The 19,509-nt window shown below is 43.0% G+C and overlaps 1 protein-coding gene across 1 annotated transcript; it reads right to left on the bottom strand.

Moving 5' to 3' along the window:
- Positions 1 to 423: 423 nt before the first annotated feature.
- Positions 424 to 16,552, bottom strand: PPM1G (protein phosphatase, Mg2+/Mn2+ dependent 1G). The gene is made up of 10 exons (XM_080936680.1): positions 16,259 to 16,552; positions 6,029 to 6,098; positions 5,675 to 5,760; positions 5,202 to 5,334; positions 3,716 to 4,131; positions 2,688 to 2,819; positions 2,162 to 2,396; positions 1,854 to 1,983; positions 1,325 to 1,427; positions 424 to 1,013 (listed from the first exon to the last, which is right to left on the bottom strand). Exons 1-10 carry the CDS (start codon positions 16,376 to 16,378, stop codon positions 828 to 830), a joined length of 1,611 nt encoding a protein of 536 aa, XP_080792806.1. The 5' UTR covers positions 16,379 to 16,552; the 3' UTR covers positions 424 to 827.
- Between the last annotated feature and the right edge of the window lie 2,957 nt (positions 16,553 to 19,509).

Below are 19,509 nucleotides of genomic sequence, written 5' to 3'. Positions count from 1 at the left end.
CCAGCTGGTACCTCCGTACCCGCTTCCGCTTCCGCCACCGAAGAGCAACTCGGGACGCGTAGTTCATGAGATAGTCAACGGGAGCTCAACCGCAGCATGACCAGGAAATGATTGTGATGCGCTGCTAGCCGACCAATCAGAAGCTAAATGAGTGAGCCGACCAGCCAACCAGGCAAGAGGTACCCTGCCCCCTCCGCTTACGAACTAGGAAGTCATGCCTGAAGGCAAACAGCGCCAGGATGGCCTCCAGTGGGCTGCTTGCTCAAGAGTTAGCTATTACTTCCAGCTTCTGCTCAACACTCACTGCTCCCCCCTCCAGAGGCTCGGGACTCACACACAGGCAAGCATACACCAACAGCTCCCCCAAATGGGGTTAGGGTAGGAGAGGAAAAAAAGGACACTATGGGCACGAATAGCTTTTGTTTGGCCTTTAGTCTGAAAAAGTGTTGCTTGAAAGTGTACAACAGAGAGCGGGTGCAAGCGGCTAGGGGTCACAGAGCCGCCAATAAAAAAGAATGTCCTTAAATAAAGTGTTCACAGAGTAAAAATCAGAACTACCAGTCCTTCCCTCCAACACAACAGAGCACAGGCACAGAACCGATAGTCGATGAGCCCAAGGAGTAATGAGGAGGCTGCAGAGGACAGCAGAGGTTCCCAGGCTGCCGCGTCCAGAGGGAGGACCCTCTTTGGAATGGGCTGAGGGAAGCCACCCAGCCCCCCTCCCCGCACACCTCATACCCACTGCTAAGGCTAAAGGAAAAGGACAAAACTCAGTCTCGGGTCCAAGGGCTCAAAAACAGTCTAGATGGGCAGGGTCCAGTTGACTGTTAGTCCCGCTTGGCCTTCTTCTTGTCACTGTTGCCGTTCTCTTCAGCCTCCTCCAGTTTCCTCTTGCCACTCTCTGGCTGAAGCTCTACTGTGTTTCGGGGCTTGAAGCAAATGATGATGCACGTCATGTTGTCACACCCTGTACCATCCCCAGAAGTGTCTGGTGCCAGGCACTGATCCAGCAACTACAAAAAGGTTGAGGGAGTTTAGCCATGGGGTTTGAACACCTTCCTGGGAACCAAGAATACAAGAAGGCTTGTCCTTGCTGATAAATGGTGGCAGGAGAGAAGGAATGGGCAACAGCTATCACAAAACAGACTTTTTTTTTTTTTTGGTGAATTTTTGAGGCCTAAGGTTACATCAGGGAAATGAAGAAAGGTCCACCTTTTTAATCAAGGTCTTCTAGTGTGTTTCATGATTAATACTACTCCTAGCCTCTGGTCTCATCAAGATGTTTCTGTGTAAACCAGGCACCCTCCTGCAACTTTAGACTCACCTCTTCCACAATGGATGACAATAACCGAAGCTCTCCATTTTCATCACGTTGGCTGATTTTTGATTGAATAAAGTCTACAACTTCCTGGCTGCTCATCACATTCCTGGGTCAAAAAACGACAGTCAGAATCCTTAGTCCTACCAAAGGCATGTAGGCAGTAGTACTGATGCAGGCCAATGCCAATGTGTAAATGCTCCTCAGCTCTGCCTTAGGCTTAGTGGGTGTTTTCAAAATATCATTAAAATATTTATTTATTTTATGTATATGAGTACACTGTAGCTGTCTTCAGACACACCAGAAGAGGTCATCAGGTCCCATTACAGAGGGTTGTGATCCACCAAGTGATTGCTGGGAATTGAACTCAGGACCTCTGGAAGAATAGTCAGTGCTCTTAATTGCTGAGCCCAGGCTCGGTGGTTTTAACTCACCAAGAAGCCATCCTACAAGAAGCTACCCTACTGTAGCTCCAAGGCTCACAGAAGTAAGGTTGCACAAGGGTGTTTAAGGTGTTTCTTCCACCAGTGCTCACCAGATGCCGTCACAAGCAATGACCATGAATTCATGGTCATCAGTGAGAGTCAGCACCTTGATGTCAGGAAGGGCAGAAATCATCTGTTCCTGGGGTGGCAAGTTTTTGTTTCTCTTGTAGAAGTGGTCTCCTGAAAGGTAAGAGCAGTGAGCAGTTTGAATAATTCCAAGACTTGTATAAGAGGTAGGTCAAAGTTCCATCTTATCTAGTTTCAGATCTGCTCTCAGAACGAAGAGCTCATCTGCCATTTTTATCATCCAGAATACAAGGAGAAGACCCCAAGACTTCCCTAGTTTCTTAGTCCTTACCAATGGCCCTGGAGAGGTTGAGGCCGCCATTAACTCGTCCATCCATGGTGACCTTGCCACCAGCATTCTTGATGCGCGCCAGCTCCACTTCATCCTCTGGTTTGTGGTCATAAGACATATCTAAAGCTTTGCCAGCCTCAGACACCACACAGCGAGAGTCCCCTGCATTGGCCACAATCAACTGCTTCCCTCGGATCAGAGCCACCACCGCTGTTGTGCCACTGTCAGAGCCAGGCTTAAAAGGAAGAAACAAAGCCTTATGGAAGCCTCTAGGTATGAGTGCACTCCTGACACAGCTATCTATGGGAGAGCTTTAACCTATAGGAAGAGCTGTCCAGAGACAGCAGCATGTTCCCTTGCCCTTTTCAAAACATTTCTATTCAGACTACCCTTAGAGTTTCTACTGTAGAATTCTCCTGATCATGAATTAAAGACTGAAACACCAAGGGGATATACTTCCTAAAATCAAATCCAGGGGACTTGTTCCTTGTCACTTCCCAAGCCATTCCTTCCCTCCCACACACACCTCTTCTTTGCCTTCCATTCCAGGGACCATCATCTCTTCATCATCATCCTCTTCGGCCTCCTCCGTGTCATCCTCATCTTCCTCATTCTCTGCCTCCTCACTGCTGTAGCCGTCCTCATCCTCACTACATTCCTACCAGAAAGATTCCAAGCTACTGAGACTGGGATATTGAGGCTCCCTGGTGCCCACCTTCCCCAACTTAACACTCAAAAATATAATTAATCTCAATATGAAAATCTGGGGCAGGGGACAAGCTAGGAAAAGCATGAAAAACTCGCATTCTGAACTGGGCTCAGATGTTATCAGCACAGGTGTTTGTGCAATTTTCTCTGGGGAAGATCAAACTAACCAGTTGAAACACCTTCCAGAGAATAAATTGTTGGAAAAAGGAGAACCCCAAATGCCTAAAGTAATTAAAAAAAAAAAAAAAAAAACACCTCCCTGTTCTTCTCTAGGAGTCAGATCCTGAAAGGCCAGAATAAATCACTCTGTTGTGTTAGAGAGATAGCTCCATGGGTAAAGTCTGGTGACCCATTTCTGAGGCTCAACCCTCAGAGCTTCCATGAGAAAGCTATCCCTTTCCAGTTGTCCTCTAAACTCCATAAGCATGCCCCGACACTCAGGTACATACACAGACAAAACAAAATTGGATAAATGTTTATTTTTAAATTTTAAAGAAAAGCTTTTTCTTTTCTCTGAAACTAAATAAAAAAAGGTAAGAGGGTTAAAGAAACTTGTAATGGTGGAGACAATGCACTCAAAGGCTAAAATTTAGAATACACGAGTCTTGGAAAATGATTTAAGGTATAAGGAAAAAGAGATGAGATGGCCAATTAAGCACTTGCTATAAAGCCCAATAACCCAGGCTCACATGAAGGGAAGTAGAGAACTGACTCATGCAATTTATCTTATCCTCTGACCTCAACAAGCCATGAATCCCACCCCACCCCCCCATGAAATAAAAACCTTCAAGTACCAAAGAGATCCCCACAGCAACCTCAGTCCCGTCTGTCCTCATAGGCCCTTACCTCACTGTCATCTTCTTCCTCTTCCACCTCATCTGATTCATCCTCACTGTCCTCAAAGAACTTGGACTTAGCAACTCGAGGAAGCTTGTCAGAGGCTGAAGAGCAGGAAGGTCCAGCCTCACCAGTAGCAGTACCGGGCTCACCAATTTGGCCTGCCTCAGTCCCATGTTCCGAGTTGGAGGAAAGGCCTGTGTGGCCTTTGGCTGTGGGGCCATTTTCCTGGGAAGGAGTTTCCTTAGATGGGTCCTCAGGTCCAGCCTCCCCATTGAGGCCTGGGGGCCCTGGTTCATCACCTGTCCCAGTTCCAGCTTTGGTATGGGGAGGGCCCTTCTGACAGTTCTGCCCATATCGTGTCAGCAGCTCTTCAATAGTCATAGTAGCCTCTTCATGCAGCAGTGCGGCCTCCTCATTGTCCACTGCAGGGAAGGGCTATGTCAGAGCCCACCCCGGACTCCTCACAGATCAGCATGCCTTTCACTAATGTTTGTAACCCGAGGCTGAACTTCCTCATCACCCCACTATGAGTCAGAACAGTCCCTCACTTTTTTCTCAGTAGGCCTTTTCTGATTTTTTACACCTTTCTTAGTCGGAAGAACAACAGTTATACTTCCCCACTGTACCTCCTCTCCTTTGTATTAAGTTGAAACCTTTACTCTGACTGAGGCCCAGAAAGCCCAAATAATAGCTTAGGAGAAGGGCTAAGTTGGAAGAAAAAGTCAGCATATACATAACAACAGGAACTGGGAAAACCCCATCAGAGTAACAAAATTCATGCAAAAATGCTTAGAGCTATGTACTGAACAAAGGTTACTTTATTCTATCATAATATATACCTATATAGTATAGGTGGAAGGGTTAGGTGTTTTAAAAAGTTTTTCTCTGTGTAACCCTAGCTGTCCTGCAACTCACTCTGTAGACCAAGCTGGCCTTGAACTCACAGAGATCTGCCTGCCTCTGCTTCCCAAGTGCTGGGATTAAGGGCATGCCTCTACCATCTAGCCCACATAGGGTTCTTTTCTTATTTTATTTCTTACATCCCGACTGAAGTTTCCCCTCCCTTCTCTCCTCCCAGTGCCTCCACCTATATCTACTCCTCTGTTTCTCTTCAGACACCTCAAGGCTATCAATCAAACATAAACATGCACGTCTAGTTGCAATAATACTAGGCACCTCCCCTCTTATAAAGGTTGGACAGGGCAATCTGGTGTGAAGAAAAGGGTCCCAAAAGCTGGAAAGAGTCAGAGACAGCCCCTGTTCCCACTGTTTGGAGTCCAGAAGATCAAGGTACACAACATATATGTAGGGGCCTAGGTCAGTCCAATGCAGGCTCCCTGATTGTTGGTTCAGCCTCTGTAGGCCCCCATAAGCCAGTTTAGTTGCTGTGGTGTCCTTTCATGGGACAATTCCTCAGGTCCCTGGGAAGCCATGATTTCTCAGAACTGATAATCAACTGCTCATTTCTTTCTAACACAGACGCCACACTCACCATCATCCTCATCTGCTACTTTTTCTTTATCATCCTCATCTTCAGTGGGTCTCCCCGCAATCTGTGCCAGTTCCTTAATGACTTCCTCAGTGGTCAGTTTGGCATCGATAGCCAAGAAGGCATCTTGTAAAGCCTGAATAGGCAAAGCAGTGTAAGACAACTACAACGCATACAAATCAACTGCCCAGTACACACAGTTGTAGCACACAAGGGAATCCATGGGGGTGAGGAGCAGGTGGTGTCAATCACCAAGTACACAAGCTATAGGCACACCATATAGATTCACATTCAGGGGGAAATCAATCACGCCAAGACACACAAATAGACAAAGTAGTTTAAAGACTTCAGAAAATAAGGTAAGTCTAAAAACTCCCAAGTGGGAAGAAGCCTGTTGGGTGTAACACCCTCTAAAAAGAAATACGATAAGCAAGAGAGCCCTTCAAGTGAAGAATTGACAATGTAGACAGACAGACCTTCTGAAGCTTGCCTTCCTTGTAGGCCTTCTGATCTTTGATAATATCAGGAAGATATTTGGCACAGTACAAGGCGACCTCTTCCCCTAAAAGAAAGGCTTTATTAATATAACAGTGTGTCCCACACAAGGACACAGGTGATGAACACTTTAGCACACCTGAGACCTAGCTATAACCAGTAAAGTGTGACCCTGAAAACATTTCACTATGACTCCTCTAAGTCCATTAATAAATTCCTCGACACTTTCGTATCCGTTATACTTGTTTCAATCCTGAAAAGTGGAAGAACAAAGAATCCCTTTCTTGCCCATTTGTAAGCCTGAGACTGTTTCCAATATGATCTGATAAAGTTACCTCCATGTCCATCGTAAACAGAAAACATGGCTGTCTCATTGTCCAGCTCAGGAATACAGTTGTGAGCATCCTACAAGAAAGAACATAATCAGAATGTTTCACCAAGTTCAAACACTATTTCTCCTATATTTCAGGTCACAAGGTACTTTCATGTTTGTAGCATAACCCTTCTCTGGCTATCCAAACATGGGCTACAAACGAGAAAGGAAGGTTGGGGATATAAGAATACAGGAGAGAAAGGCAAAGAAGGACACAAGAAAGGAATATGAAAAGCAAAATCAGGGGCAAGGGATGGCTCAGTGGCTAAGAGCACTGACTGCTCTTCCAGAGGTCCTGAGTTCAATTCCCAGCAACCACATGGTGGCTCACAGCCATCTGAAATGGGATCTGATGCTCTCTTCTGGTGTGTCTTGAGCCAGATACTGTTTACTCACCTAAGAAAACATATAAATCTTTTTTTTAAGATTATTTATTTATTATATGTAAGTACACTGTAGCTGTTTTCAGATCCCATTACGAATGGTTGTGAGCTACCATATGGTTGCTGGGAATTGAACTCAGGACCTCTGGAAGAGCAGTCAGTGCTCTTAACCACTGAGCCATTGCTCCAGCCCCAAATCTTTTTTTTTTTTTTAAGATAAAGCTATTTCTAGACCCATTCTCTAAATAAATAGTGATATTCAAGGAAAAAAAATGTTAAAGAGCAAGAAAACCTCCTTAGGACCTCACAAACCTGAAAAATCAGAGACTCCTACAGAAGACTTTAACAGTACCAAACAATATTGCACATACTTTCTAAAAAAGCATTGCAACACATTAACAAATTCTTCCTAAAGCTTAACTTCCTAAGGTTTCCTAAAGCCTTAGCTTAGAGAAATTAGATTTACAAAGGAATTCTCTTGATAACAAATTCAATTCCAAAGGCACAACACATCTGAAAGGAAATTAGAAAAGGCCCTGGTCACATTAACATTTTTTTCATTAAAAAATGTTTGTATTCTAACAAATCTCTAATGCCTCAAACTAATATTGCAAAGTAGGGCAAAGTTCAAGCAAGTATGTCAAGTCTCTGGTAGATGTGTACTGCAGCTTATTCTACCACACCCTGGAGACAGTCCGTACTCCCTTCAGACACTCTCTTCAGACAGAGGGTTAAATGCTATTCAGCACTCTACTTTGGTTACTTACCTTGCATGAATTAATTTCAATCATAATTTTCTCTTTCAGGTACCAGCATTTAAAAATGTATATCAATATTTAGAAAATAGTACAACCTGTCAGTTTCACGTTTTCTTGAGTTTAGTAAAGAACAATACTTCTATACTTTAGGCTGATTGTCCCTATAGGTTCTGTCCTCTACTTTAATACTCCCATAAACAGGAACACAGAAGATGCCATTAAAAAAAATGAGTTTCCACCTTCTATCTTCTTTCTTTTAACATTACTAGGTTTACTCATTTTAATTTCTGTGTGTGTTTTGACTGCATGTTTGTGTGTATACCATATGTATGCTTGATGCTCAGAGGTCAGGAGGCACTGGATCCCCTGGAAAGAGGATTACAGATGTTTGTGAACCATCATGTGGATATTAGGAATTGAATCCAAATTCTCCGCAAGAGCAACAAGTATTCTTAACTTCTTAAATCATAGCTTTAGCCCTGGTCTTCTTTCTTCCTGAGGAATTTTAACTGCCCCAGCCAAACCTCATAGCAATTCATATTCACCTTCCTAGCTGCTGTTCATCACAGAGGGCTGCTGAATGATCCATGGTAACTTTCATCACATTGTTCCTGCCTTTGCTTTAAGGCACTCAGTCACCCTTACACATGAGTATAACCCAATCTTCCTACCTCTAAAGCTATTTTCCAACTACTCCCAGCTTAACACAAATGCTCCTTCTACTACCTAGCAAACAATGTCTGTACTCAGTCTTTTCTTCCTAACACTACCTCCCCATACTTATTCCTGTCTGTTATATTCTAAATCTCAGTGACACTAGGAGGCCTTTCCCAACTACACCAGTGCATTGGACACTGAAGAGATACTACCTCATATTGTCATACAATGTTCCAGGAGAAAGAGGAGTCCTATGTCCAAAGCCAGATTTTAAACCAGCATGCAAAAGCAAAGGCTGTCTTAAATTTCCTTATTGCTCTGGGGTCTAATGCTACCACATATGGGAGATCCTCCATGTCTGCTTAGGATAGTGCTATGGTTTAGATATGGTTTGCTATTCCAGAGAAGCATGCATATGCTCTATAGAGACCAGGCCCCCAGTGTGGTATTGTTGAAGTAACAGAGCCTTAAAGTAAGACCTAGTAGAAGAGATTTAGGTAAAGACCCCAACCTCATGAACAGAATAATGTTGGCTTTCAGGAATGGGTCAAGTCTGGCAGGGTGTATTACTCCCACTAGATTGCTTATCATAAAGAGAGAGACAGAGAGAGCCTGAGTCATCCCTAGTCTCTTGCTTCCTACGTCTTAACAACAAATGATTTCTTCTACATGTACTCCTAACATTTGCCACATGGTTCTCAAAAGAGTGAAGCAAACTGTGCTTGAACCTCCAAATTGTGAGCTGAAACATTTCTTTATAAAGTACATGGCTTTAGGTATTTTGTCACAGCAATGCAAAATAGATTCAACAAAGATGAAGTGTTCCCAAATGTCTCAGGGACAACTACCATAAAGATAATTTCTTCATTTGCTGCATGACACCCAGAAATATAATAATTATTGTGATGTCTAGGAGAGATGACTCAGAATACACACAGCATGAGTCACCTGAGTAAGGCTATTAGGCCTTGGTCTTTGACATTCTAAACAATGGGTTCATCCACATTAATAAAAGGTTAGGTAATTCTCTGATGCCAATCTCCTGACAGCTGTTGCTTTCAAATCAACCACTTAAGATTTATGAGATTAATATATATATAAATATATAAAATGTATATATCATATATATTATACATATATATCCTTGTAAGTAAAGATAAAAGACTCAATGGCAGAAAAGGAATTAATTATCTTTTTAATTAAAAAGCCAGTTGTAGTGGCATACGCCTATAATTCCAGAATATGGGAGGTGAAATCTGGCGAATCAACAATTAGAAGATTAGTTGGGCATTGGCGGCACACGCCTTTAATTCCAGTACTTGGGAGGCAGAGCCAGGCACATCTCTGTGAATATGAGGCCAACCTGGTCTACACAGTGAGTTCCAGATCAGTCAGAGCCACACAGAGAAATCCTGTCAAAAAAAAAAAAAAAAAACAAAACAAAACAAAAAACTAAGACCAAACAAAAGACCAGATTAGACAACACCAGACCCTGCCTCAAATAACCAAACAAAAGGACTGGTGATAGGGCTCAGCAGTAAAGATGCCTGCCATCAAACCTGATACCTGCCAGTTATCCTCTGACCTTCACACATGCACTATGGCATGTGAATGGCTCTCCCCACACATACACATAAGAAATAAATGTAATAATAATAAGCCAAACAGCCCTAAGAGATAATATAATATCATATAACTTTAAAAATTAGGTGCATTCAGGCTGGAGAGATGGCTCAGTTGGTAAAATGCCTACCATGCAATTATGTTTTGATTCCCAGCACTCAGATAAAAGCCAAATAGCGAAACAAGAGACCCTGGTCTTGGAAAACAAACAAACAAACCAAGCTGGACTGCACCACACGTCTGTGAACCTATACCTGGTTGTGTGAGCTCATCAGTGACATCTCAAAAAATGTCAGATTCAACAAGACACAGGAAACCACCCGATGCCAATTTCTGGCTGTCACTCAAGCACATGCACACAAGCACACAGCAAATACATTATATGCATGTATTTGTTGAAGAATAAACATTAAATCAGGCATGGTTGGTACATACCTGTAATCTCAGTAGTTGGAAGGCACAGACATAAAGATAGCTCAATTTATGTAAATAATTCTAGGCCTACATTAGGGCTACATGATGAGATCCTGCCTCAGTTCCTCTACAATCAAAAGAAGGAAAGAGAAGGAAGAGGAGGAAGAGGTAGAGGGGGAGAGAGAAGGGGGAAGAGGAGGAGGAGGAGAGGAAAAAGTAGTAGCAGCAACAGCAGCAGCTGTCATCATGCAAGTAGAGTTCTAGTTTTCCAAAGTAAAGAGTGCTAAAATTTAGTTACACAGTGAATATGCTCAACACTACAAAACCGCATTTCCATTTTCATTTTGAAATAGGGTTTTGTGTAGCATAGGGAATCACTGAACTCCTTCCTGCCCGACCTCCCAAGTTCTGGGATTACAGATGTACTACCACATTCAGCTTTCAATTGTACACAGGTAGTTAACATGTAAAGTTTATGGAGTGGTAACACACACCAGTGCATTGCAATATTTGGGAGGCTTGGGAGGTATGAGCACCGCTGTGAGTTAGAGGCCAGTTTGGGCCAACCAGCGAGCACTGTCTCAGAGGTCTGAGAACAACCCACAACTTTCCACACCAGTAAGCCCAAGCTAAGATGGCTGCATCGGTAAATTCTACCAATAGAAATATTAATAAAATTGGTCCTATTGGATAACATAAGTAATCTAGAGATGATTTAATATGACACTACTATTATTAATAATAATTTGGTTTTTGAGACAGGGTCTTACTATATATATATATCCTTGGCTAGCCTGGAACTCACTATAAAAATCAGGCTGGCCTGATATCCAACTGCCTCTACTTCCAGAGTGCTGGCATTAAAGGCATTCAACATCATACCTTCATCATTTCATATAAGGGGCTTGATAATCTTATCAACAGGGTGACTTGAATTACCAGGGCCTTTGTGAATTCCAAGAAACACTTGTACCAATTCTTCACAAATTCTCCAAAACATAGATTAAGAGGCAATATTTCTTAACTCATTCTATGAGGCTCTATTATTCTCATACTAACACCAAACAAACTAGTCACTTGGTGATAGTACATGCTGTTAATCTCAGAGGCAGGTGGATCTCTGTGAGTTCAAAGCTAGCCTGATCTACAAATTGAGTTCCAAGACTGCCAGGGCTCTGTAGAAAAACCCGATCTCAAAAAAACAAAAAACAAAAACAAAACAAACATCAACTAAATAGTAGCCAACCAAATCTAGCAACTCCTCAAAAGGGTTATTTCTACTTAATGACCAAAAAAATTCATATGCTGAATATAGCTAAGCTTAGCATTCAAAATTAATGCAGTATGCCAAAGCCACATGGTTAGCTTAATAGATTTAAAAACAAATAAAAGCATTTGACAAAGGTGAAGAGAAAACTCAGCCATTAAGATCACTTACTGCTCTATCAGGACCAGAGTTCAAATCTTAGCACCCATACACATTAGGCAGCTTACCAATACCCAAAACTTTACCTCCAAGTGATTCTACAATCCCTCCTGGACTCTGTGGACAACTGTACATACACATAAACAGACATAAAATAAAATCCTTATTTTTTTAAAAAAGACAGTACTAAACAAAGCCTAGGACTTAACCAAACTAGGGGGAAAAAACACTGGTGAGCTTATCTGTAAGGGATGGAGACATACCTCAGTGGCAGTATTCTCCAAATACACAAACTTCTGTGGCCACAGGTCTCTTTCCTTACACACAGGCAGTGCACAGGAAGTTCCTGAAACTCCTTCCTTGTGTTCAATTAGTTTGCTAGTGCAAATCTCTAAATTCAGGAAAGCATTTAGTGAGTCTAGGATTGGGCATCACTGAATCTTCTCAGCAGACTAAGGCTCAGTTCTGGTGATCACATTTTTCTATTTTCTTTTTTTTTTAAAGATTTATTTATTTATTATATATAAGTGTGGCTGTCTTCAGACACACCAGAAGAGGGCATTGGATCCCATTACAGATGTTGTGAGCCAACATGTTGCTGGGATTTGAACTCAGGACCTCTGGAAGAGCAGTCAGTGGTCTTAATCACTGAGTCATCTTTCCAGCCTGGTCACATTTTTCAAGAATCTTCATACATTCTATTGCAGGCCCCCTGAAACTCCTTTGGTGTTACATAGGCACTGATTAATTAAATTACTGGTCATTAACTGATCAGCCCCCCTACTGTCCGGGAGGTTGAGGATGTGTGCTGAAAAGTCCTAACTATCTACTGCACATCACTTTTCCTTGTGACAAGTCCTCATCCTAGACACACACAGGAGCTAACAGCTATCACTCAGTTCATTAGCATAAAAAAGACAGTATTTGATGAATTCAAGGATTTTAATGACAGAAAATATGGGAAAAGAGCAAATATCTACTTCCTAATATCACTCATAGCAATTCTATTCTTAGGTATATACCCAAGATATATTTCCACACACAAAGTTGTATACATGTGTAGACAAATGTGCAAATCTTAACATCTATCAGCAATGAAGAAACAAAATTAAGAGAAACGTTATTCAGCTATTAAAAAAATGATGGAATGAGTTGGTGTCACTGATACTATCCAGGAGGCTGAGGAAAGAGCTCACTGGTTAAAAGCATTGGTTATTTTTACTGAACCAAAACCTGGATTTCATTCCCAGCACCAACATGATGACTCAATGATCTGAAACTCCAGTTCCAGAGGATCCAACACCCTCTTCTAACTTCTATGGGCACCAGATAAGACATTCCTGTGAGTTCAAGGTCATCTTCAATAAGTTTGAGGTTATATAAGACCATTTAAATCAAAACAAATAAATCATACAATGCATCCTGAGTTTTCTGTTCAGCGTGATATTTAATTCAAGATGTTCTTTAAAAAATTTGTAACATGTATTTTTATTTTATGTATACAGGCATTCTGCCTGAATTATCTGTGCATTACATGTGTACCTGGTACCTAAGGAGGCCTGGCAAAGGTGTAAAGTCCTCTGGAACTGGAGTTTCAGAAGGCTGTTGTTACCCTCCACACCAGGGTCCTTTGCAAGACCATCAAGTTGCTCTTATCTGCAGAGACACATCTATTCAGCCCTTCAATAATCTTTTATAAAAACTACTCAAAACATACCAATACCAAATAGGGGATGGTGATCCAAACCTGTAATCCTAGCACGGAGACAGAGACAGGAGGGTAACTGCAAGTTCCAGAACAGACAGGGCTACATCGGAAATCCCTGTCTCCTCCTCTCAGCCTCTCAAAAAACGCTACAGAAGTAACAGTAGGTAAAGGCACTTGCCACCAAGTCTGAGCAACCTGAGCTCAATCCGTAGGACCTCCATGGTAGGAACAGAAATGAAATTTCCACAAGCTGTCCTTTGAACTCTACATGTGTACTATGACACATTCATACCCACACACAAACAATGTTTAAAAAAAATAATAAGACAGAGTTTTAAAAAGAAAGTAGTGGGCTGGAGAGATGGCTCAGCAGTTAAGAGCACTGGCTGCTCTTCCAGAGGTCTTGAGTTCAATTTCTAGCAACAACATGGTGGCTCACAATCATCTATAAAGGGATCTGATGCCCTCAAAAGAATAAATAAATAATTTAAATGGAGAGTGTTTACTGAATTTTGTAAAATCTCAACTCTCCAAACTGTTTTGCTGCTGTCAGAGGAACCTCTTTTAACAATACATTGTGTTTTAATTGAACTTCATCAGCCACCAAAACATCCCAATTTTGTTTCTCAGCACACCCCAACTCCACAGGATAGCTCAGTAAGTTGGAGGATCCCTCCAAACCACAAAGAAGGTGAACATAACTTCAACATTTTGACACCCCTGCCCTCCAATTCTAGTTCCACAGCAAGAGGGTAGCAAAGAGGCAAAAGGCATAAAATGCCAGCTACCTTCCCATCCACCCTTGGATCAAGAGAGGGAATAAAACAGATCTAAGGCTGAGTCAGGATTTTTAGTAACTTCTGTAAGGTACATTAATATAACCTTACCTGAACCCAGTCTTTAGAACCAAGCCAACAATGTAAATGGGCTTCATTAATTCGTAGAACCAAGCCTGTTCCTTAGGAAAATAGGAACAGAGACACAGAATAACCCTTCACTACCTTTTTGGCCTATTGAGATATATTAACACTCTTAGGTCAAGATCTTACTTTCCTAAAGATTCTTAAAGAGACTAGAAACTATATTATCTAGTAACTTTCTTACAATAGCAAAGATACTATGTAATATAATACTTTCAGGGAGGAAACACACCTAGAAAGAAGTATCCACGAAGCAGAAAAGGATATGAAATAGTACTTCAAGATTAGGCATATTTACTCAAACAAAAGTAAATCCAGGAATAGCACAACAGGAAGGCTTTAATGCTTTAATAGATAGCCTTTTAGAATGAAGGCTATGGTCTCAAGAACAGTTGAGCAAAATTCTCCATACCAAGAAGCCCTAAACTCAAAATGAAGTCGATCTCTAATCACCAATGGAGGAACCAACAATCAAAGGGAAATGCTTAGCAGAGAAGTAAAATCACGTAATTCCTAGATCTGAAAACACTCAAGCAACTCAATTCATAAAGAAAACTGGAAAGAGTTCTCCCATAAGTAGAAAAAACATTTCACTCTACATCAATGGAAATTAAGAAACAAGAAACTTGAAAAGTCTATGAGATGAGACTAAAAACACCATAGCCTAAAGAAAACACCAGCCAGACTAACATTATGGCTCCCCCACATACCCCCTTCTGAGAAAATGAGGTATCAGCAGAGGCCAGGAGAGCAATGGGTTTGGTGGAGCTGAACTCAAAGGTGGTTGTGACCTCCTTGACATGGTCACTGAAAATTGTACCCTGGCCCCCTGTAAGAACAGCAAGTGCTCTTAGCTACTGAGCCATCCCCAAGGCTTTCCTTCTGAAGCTATCTTCAGGTATCTCTAACTTTACCCAGTCAGTTCTACAGCATGTCACTGAGAAACATGAAAGCCGTGCTTTAGTTTGACACCTATAAGAACAGCACTTACTGTCTTGAACAACTTAATACAATTCTTTGTATCAAGGTACAAGCACCCTAATCTCTCTAGGCCTCAATTTCCAAGCTGTCAAATGTGGGTAACTGAGCCAGATGAATAGGACCCTCTCCTTGCTGAAACTGTCCATCTAGATACTACATCTAGATAATGCTAGAGCCATCATCAAAAGCTGGTGTGAATAAATTTTGAGTCCGAGAACAAACCATTTAGGTCTGCATTGTCATTCCAGAGCTAACCACAGGGAGGAGCGAGGGAATTTGAGAAAAATCCCCAAGGGAAACTATTTGGCTGTTACCTGTAGCCCATTTACTAAATGGATAAATCCTCGATTCCAGACATAATTAGAACATTTGACTAGTCCCTCCACCTAGACTTTACACAAAATTTCTCAAAGACACACTGTCCATCTTTTCCATCCTAACACCAGCTTCCCTGCTCATTGTAGTTTCACATCCATTTGCTCAACGCTAATCCACATGGCTATTTTCCCTTTCATCCAAAGTGAATTCTTCTTCTTCTAAAAAAAAGTTACTGGTACATGGTGACGAAAAAGATTGATAAAAAGGCTGAAAAATCGAGTAAACTAAATTATATGCATAGGAAAATGACAACTCAGTAAGTTTTAAAGAAATTGAGTAAGAAAAAAATTACAAGCATATTTTTAAAATAAAAGCAAGCCTAGTGACAGACACAGTTCTTTTCCTAACGGTAGTAAAAAGGTTTCGGGAAAAAAAATACGAACGAGGGACAATTCTCGAAGGTCAAGCGGGGCTTCTGAAATTAACACGAGGTGTCTAAGGCCAAAAGCAACTGAGGGTTAAGAATAGGAAGCACATTATTATCCGGGCTCCTTCTTGCCATTAAGTTTGTAGCCCCAAGAGGCCTGCCACATCACATATTTGAAGAATAAAAACGAGCCAGATATTCATATCTATTCGACCAATAAGCGAACAAATAGCGAGTCTTCCCCTCTTCACTCTGACAACTACACCCCATGCCGCCTGTAAACCTGGAGGGCTGGGCTGCCACCAGAGGATGGCGCGAAGGTACGGAGACGGCGGCCAGTGGGCGGAAGGTGCCTCTTCTCACATGGCAGGGCTCCCGCAGCCACTAGCCATCAGGCCGCGGTCCCCAAGCTCCAGCCGCTCCTTCTCCGCCCGAATCCCGCGCTCGCCGCCGCCTCCCGCACCGTAGCTGCAGGCACTCGTCAGGGACCCTTGCTCGGGAGAACCCCATCCCCCTCGCTCCCTTTCTCTGTCAGGTTCCTGTCATGCAGTGGCCAGCCTCTGGGGCCCTGTCTCACCTCCATGGAGACGCGCCAGCCTTGCATGGCGGAGAAGCCGTAGGGCAGCGGGAGCCGCGGGGCGCCAACCCCGTCCCCGGAGCACTTCACCGTGTTGGGCTGAGAGAGGTAGGCACCCATGGCGGTGGATGGCTGGCTGCTTGTGGGGCAAGTGAGCGGGACGCGACCCTTGCCGGCGCCGGAGCCGGAGCCCCCCCGGGCGCGCGTGGCAAGGAACGGGCCCGGCTGCGCAGCCGACGCAAGGTGCCGGCGAAAGGCGCGAGGCCGGCTAGGAGGCGGTAACGGGACGGGAGCGGGGAGAGGGCGGAAGCGGAAACCGCGCTGCTCAAGGCCCCGCCCTACTGGCGCGGTGAGCCGCTGCGGGCAGTCATTTCCTTAGCAACTCGCCCCGCCCTCGGGGACAACGGCCCGCCCAACCGCCGCTCCCGCGAGACTGATTGCCACGCCCACCAACGGCCCAGGCCGGAGGGAGCGGCGGCAATGTGCGGCTATCTCCTCTCTTGCCGTGCTTTACTCCCGGGCTTTGGGCTCAGTATTTTCTTTTTTCACCCCGAAGTCTCTTTTGTGTGGGACCCGGGACTTCCAGTTGCGTCCTGCGGTTCTGTCACTCCTGTCCCTCCCTCCACACGCCCTCCGATTCCGACAAACCCCGCCGGATTCGGTTCTATTAAAGTTGACGAGCGTTTGTTCTGCGCTTCCGCGGTATTTGGCCCAGGCTTTGTGAGGCCTGTACTGACAAAGGAAAACGGAGACCTAGGTCTGTGAAAAGAATTCGAACTAATCCAGGGTAAAAACTGCTTGGTGCAGTGCTGGGTGAGACGAGAGTAAAGAGGCGGGAACGAGCTGCTTCTTCCCGAGTGTAGATTTAAGACCCTCGGAGAAGGTGCCGAGGGTGGTGTTAAGCCACGGGAGAAGGGAATACGGTTTCAATGCTGGAGGACTGAGGAAAGTATAAGCTAGATTGGGGAGACTTATTGAGGAAGAAAGGTTCTAAGTAGGAACAGATCTAGCTGTGGCCTTAAGCATCGAGATGGGTAATGTGGACGTCATTACACTAGTGCGGCCTTTTTTGCGTTGTTAGTCTGATTTTGTGTGTGCACTGTACAGCAGAGAAAGTCTGGCGGGTACTGTAACTGGTTAGAATGCTCTTAATCTGAACGTGATGAACTAAAACTGGGGTGCTGGCCACGGGTAGTAGCCAGAGGGGAGAAATCCAGCAGATTGTTTTCATTGTATAGATTGTATATAACGGAAGGGAGTAATTCTCGGAAAGTTTTTAAAAAAATCAACTCATTGGAAACATAACTGGGGATTAGACAGCTGGCTCAGAGGTTAAAAGCACTGACTGCTCTTTCACATTAGCCGAGTTCAATTCTAGCACCCACAAGATTGTCCTTAACTCTGGTGCCAGGGAACCAGACGCCCTCTTCTGGCACCAGGCATACAAGTGTTGCACAGACCTGCATGCAGGCAAAACACACATAAATTAAAAAACAAAAACTAAGCCCAGCATTATAGCTCATGCCAGTAATTCCAGCACTTAGGCTGAGGCAAGAAGATCACAAATTTCAGGTTTCAACCCAACCTGGGCTATAGAATTAGACCCTCAACTCAAAAGCAAATCCCAGAATTAGTTATAGTTCTTCGGTCCAAATTTTTTGTTTTAAATATTAATTAATGTATATGAGTACACTGTTGATGTCTTCAGACACATCAGAAGAGAGCATCTGATCACATTACAGATGGTCTTGAGCTTCCATGTGGTTGCTGGGAATTGAACTCAGGACCTCTGGAAGAGCAGTCAGTGCTCTGAGCCATCTCTTCAGCACAAATTTCTTAATTATCAGAAATCACTAAAAAAGAAAAAAAGAAATCACTAAAGTTGGTCTCCTCTCCACAACTCTCTCCTTCTGTGGGTTCTAGAACTCTCCTGCATTTCCCTAATAACTCATAGTTCAGCATTTAGCCTTATTGGGCCTTCAGAGCCATGTTTTCACCCACAAATTACAACTCTCTACCTACCTTACTTGAATGGAACTTCTCCAGGCTCTCTCTATCCCTTGCAGTAGTTTGGATCCCCATCAATCTTTCCTGTTCCTCATTGTCCCTAGCATACTGTGTGTGCTAAATCTTAAATTTTGTTGAATTTATAAATAGCACCAAGGTTTTGACTTATGATGGCAAAATTTGATGGGCACATCAACAAAAAATGATGCTGTTTGGTATCTGCACAAGTTGGAGAGAAAGTGTCCCATTTAAGGTGAGAGTTCCCTATAAAAGAGTGAAAGTTCTGGGTAGATTTGAATGGGGCTTGCAAGTTGCTGTGAACCTCAATGAGATCTCTGAAAATGTGGTACTTGGGGAAGCATGAAATTACTCTGCTGCTAATCTTAGGTTTGGCTTTTTTCCCTAAAACTGGTGAGAGCCATGTGATATATAATCCTAGCACTTGAAAGGTGCAGATAGGCTCAGGAGCTCAAGGTCAGCCTTGGCTACATACTAAGTTCTAGTCTTGCCTGGCCTGCGTTAGACTCCATATGAAAATAAACACAGACAAAGGCCTTGTGAGAGGATCATGGTTTTGCTGTGTATTATATGTATGTATGTGTATATATATAACTGTTTTCTTACAAGTTATTCAGCTTGATTTCTTCATCTGTAAGAAACAAAAATTTAATATTCAAGGTTGTTTTTAAGACAGAATTTGTCTGTTTAGCCCTGGCTGTCCTAGAAATCAGATCTACTTGCCTCTGCCTCCTGGTGATAAAGGTGTGTGCCACCACTGCCCAGCTCAAGACTGATTTTAAAATAAGAAAAGATAATCTATCCCAAGTACTCCAGGGATGGAGGTAGAGGGTGGCAAGGCCAGCCTGGTTTACTTATATAGTACCTCCAGAGTTCCAGACCAAGCCTGAGCTACACAGAAAGACTGTCTGCAAATCAAAACTCAAAAACCAAAAGAAGTGCCAGCTTTTCTGCACAAATATTAAAAGAAAAACCCCTGCATCTATTACGTGAGGGGCTAGCCTGAAGGATAAAGTAGTCTCAACAGTACACAGTTTGTTTAAAAGCAAAGGATTAAGAAGCAGAAACAGCAAAAATAAAAGACGTGGATTTGGTGGTTGTGAATAGACCTTGTACTTGACAGCTCCTACAACAACATATCTAAGGATCAATAGGTTGTTTAAGATTTTCTTGACCATTTTCAGATTGGTTGAATACTAAAAAAATGCTTCCAAATGTCATCTTTA

Source organism: Micromys minutus (genome assembly GCF_963924665.1).
Source record: "Micromys minutus genome assembly, chromosome: 1".
Lineage (NCBI taxonomy): Eukaryota > Metazoa > Chordata > Mammalia > Rodentia > Muridae > Micromys > Micromys minutus.
Note: the sequence above shows the minus strand (reverse complement) of the source record. Positions and strands in the feature narration are given on the sequence as shown.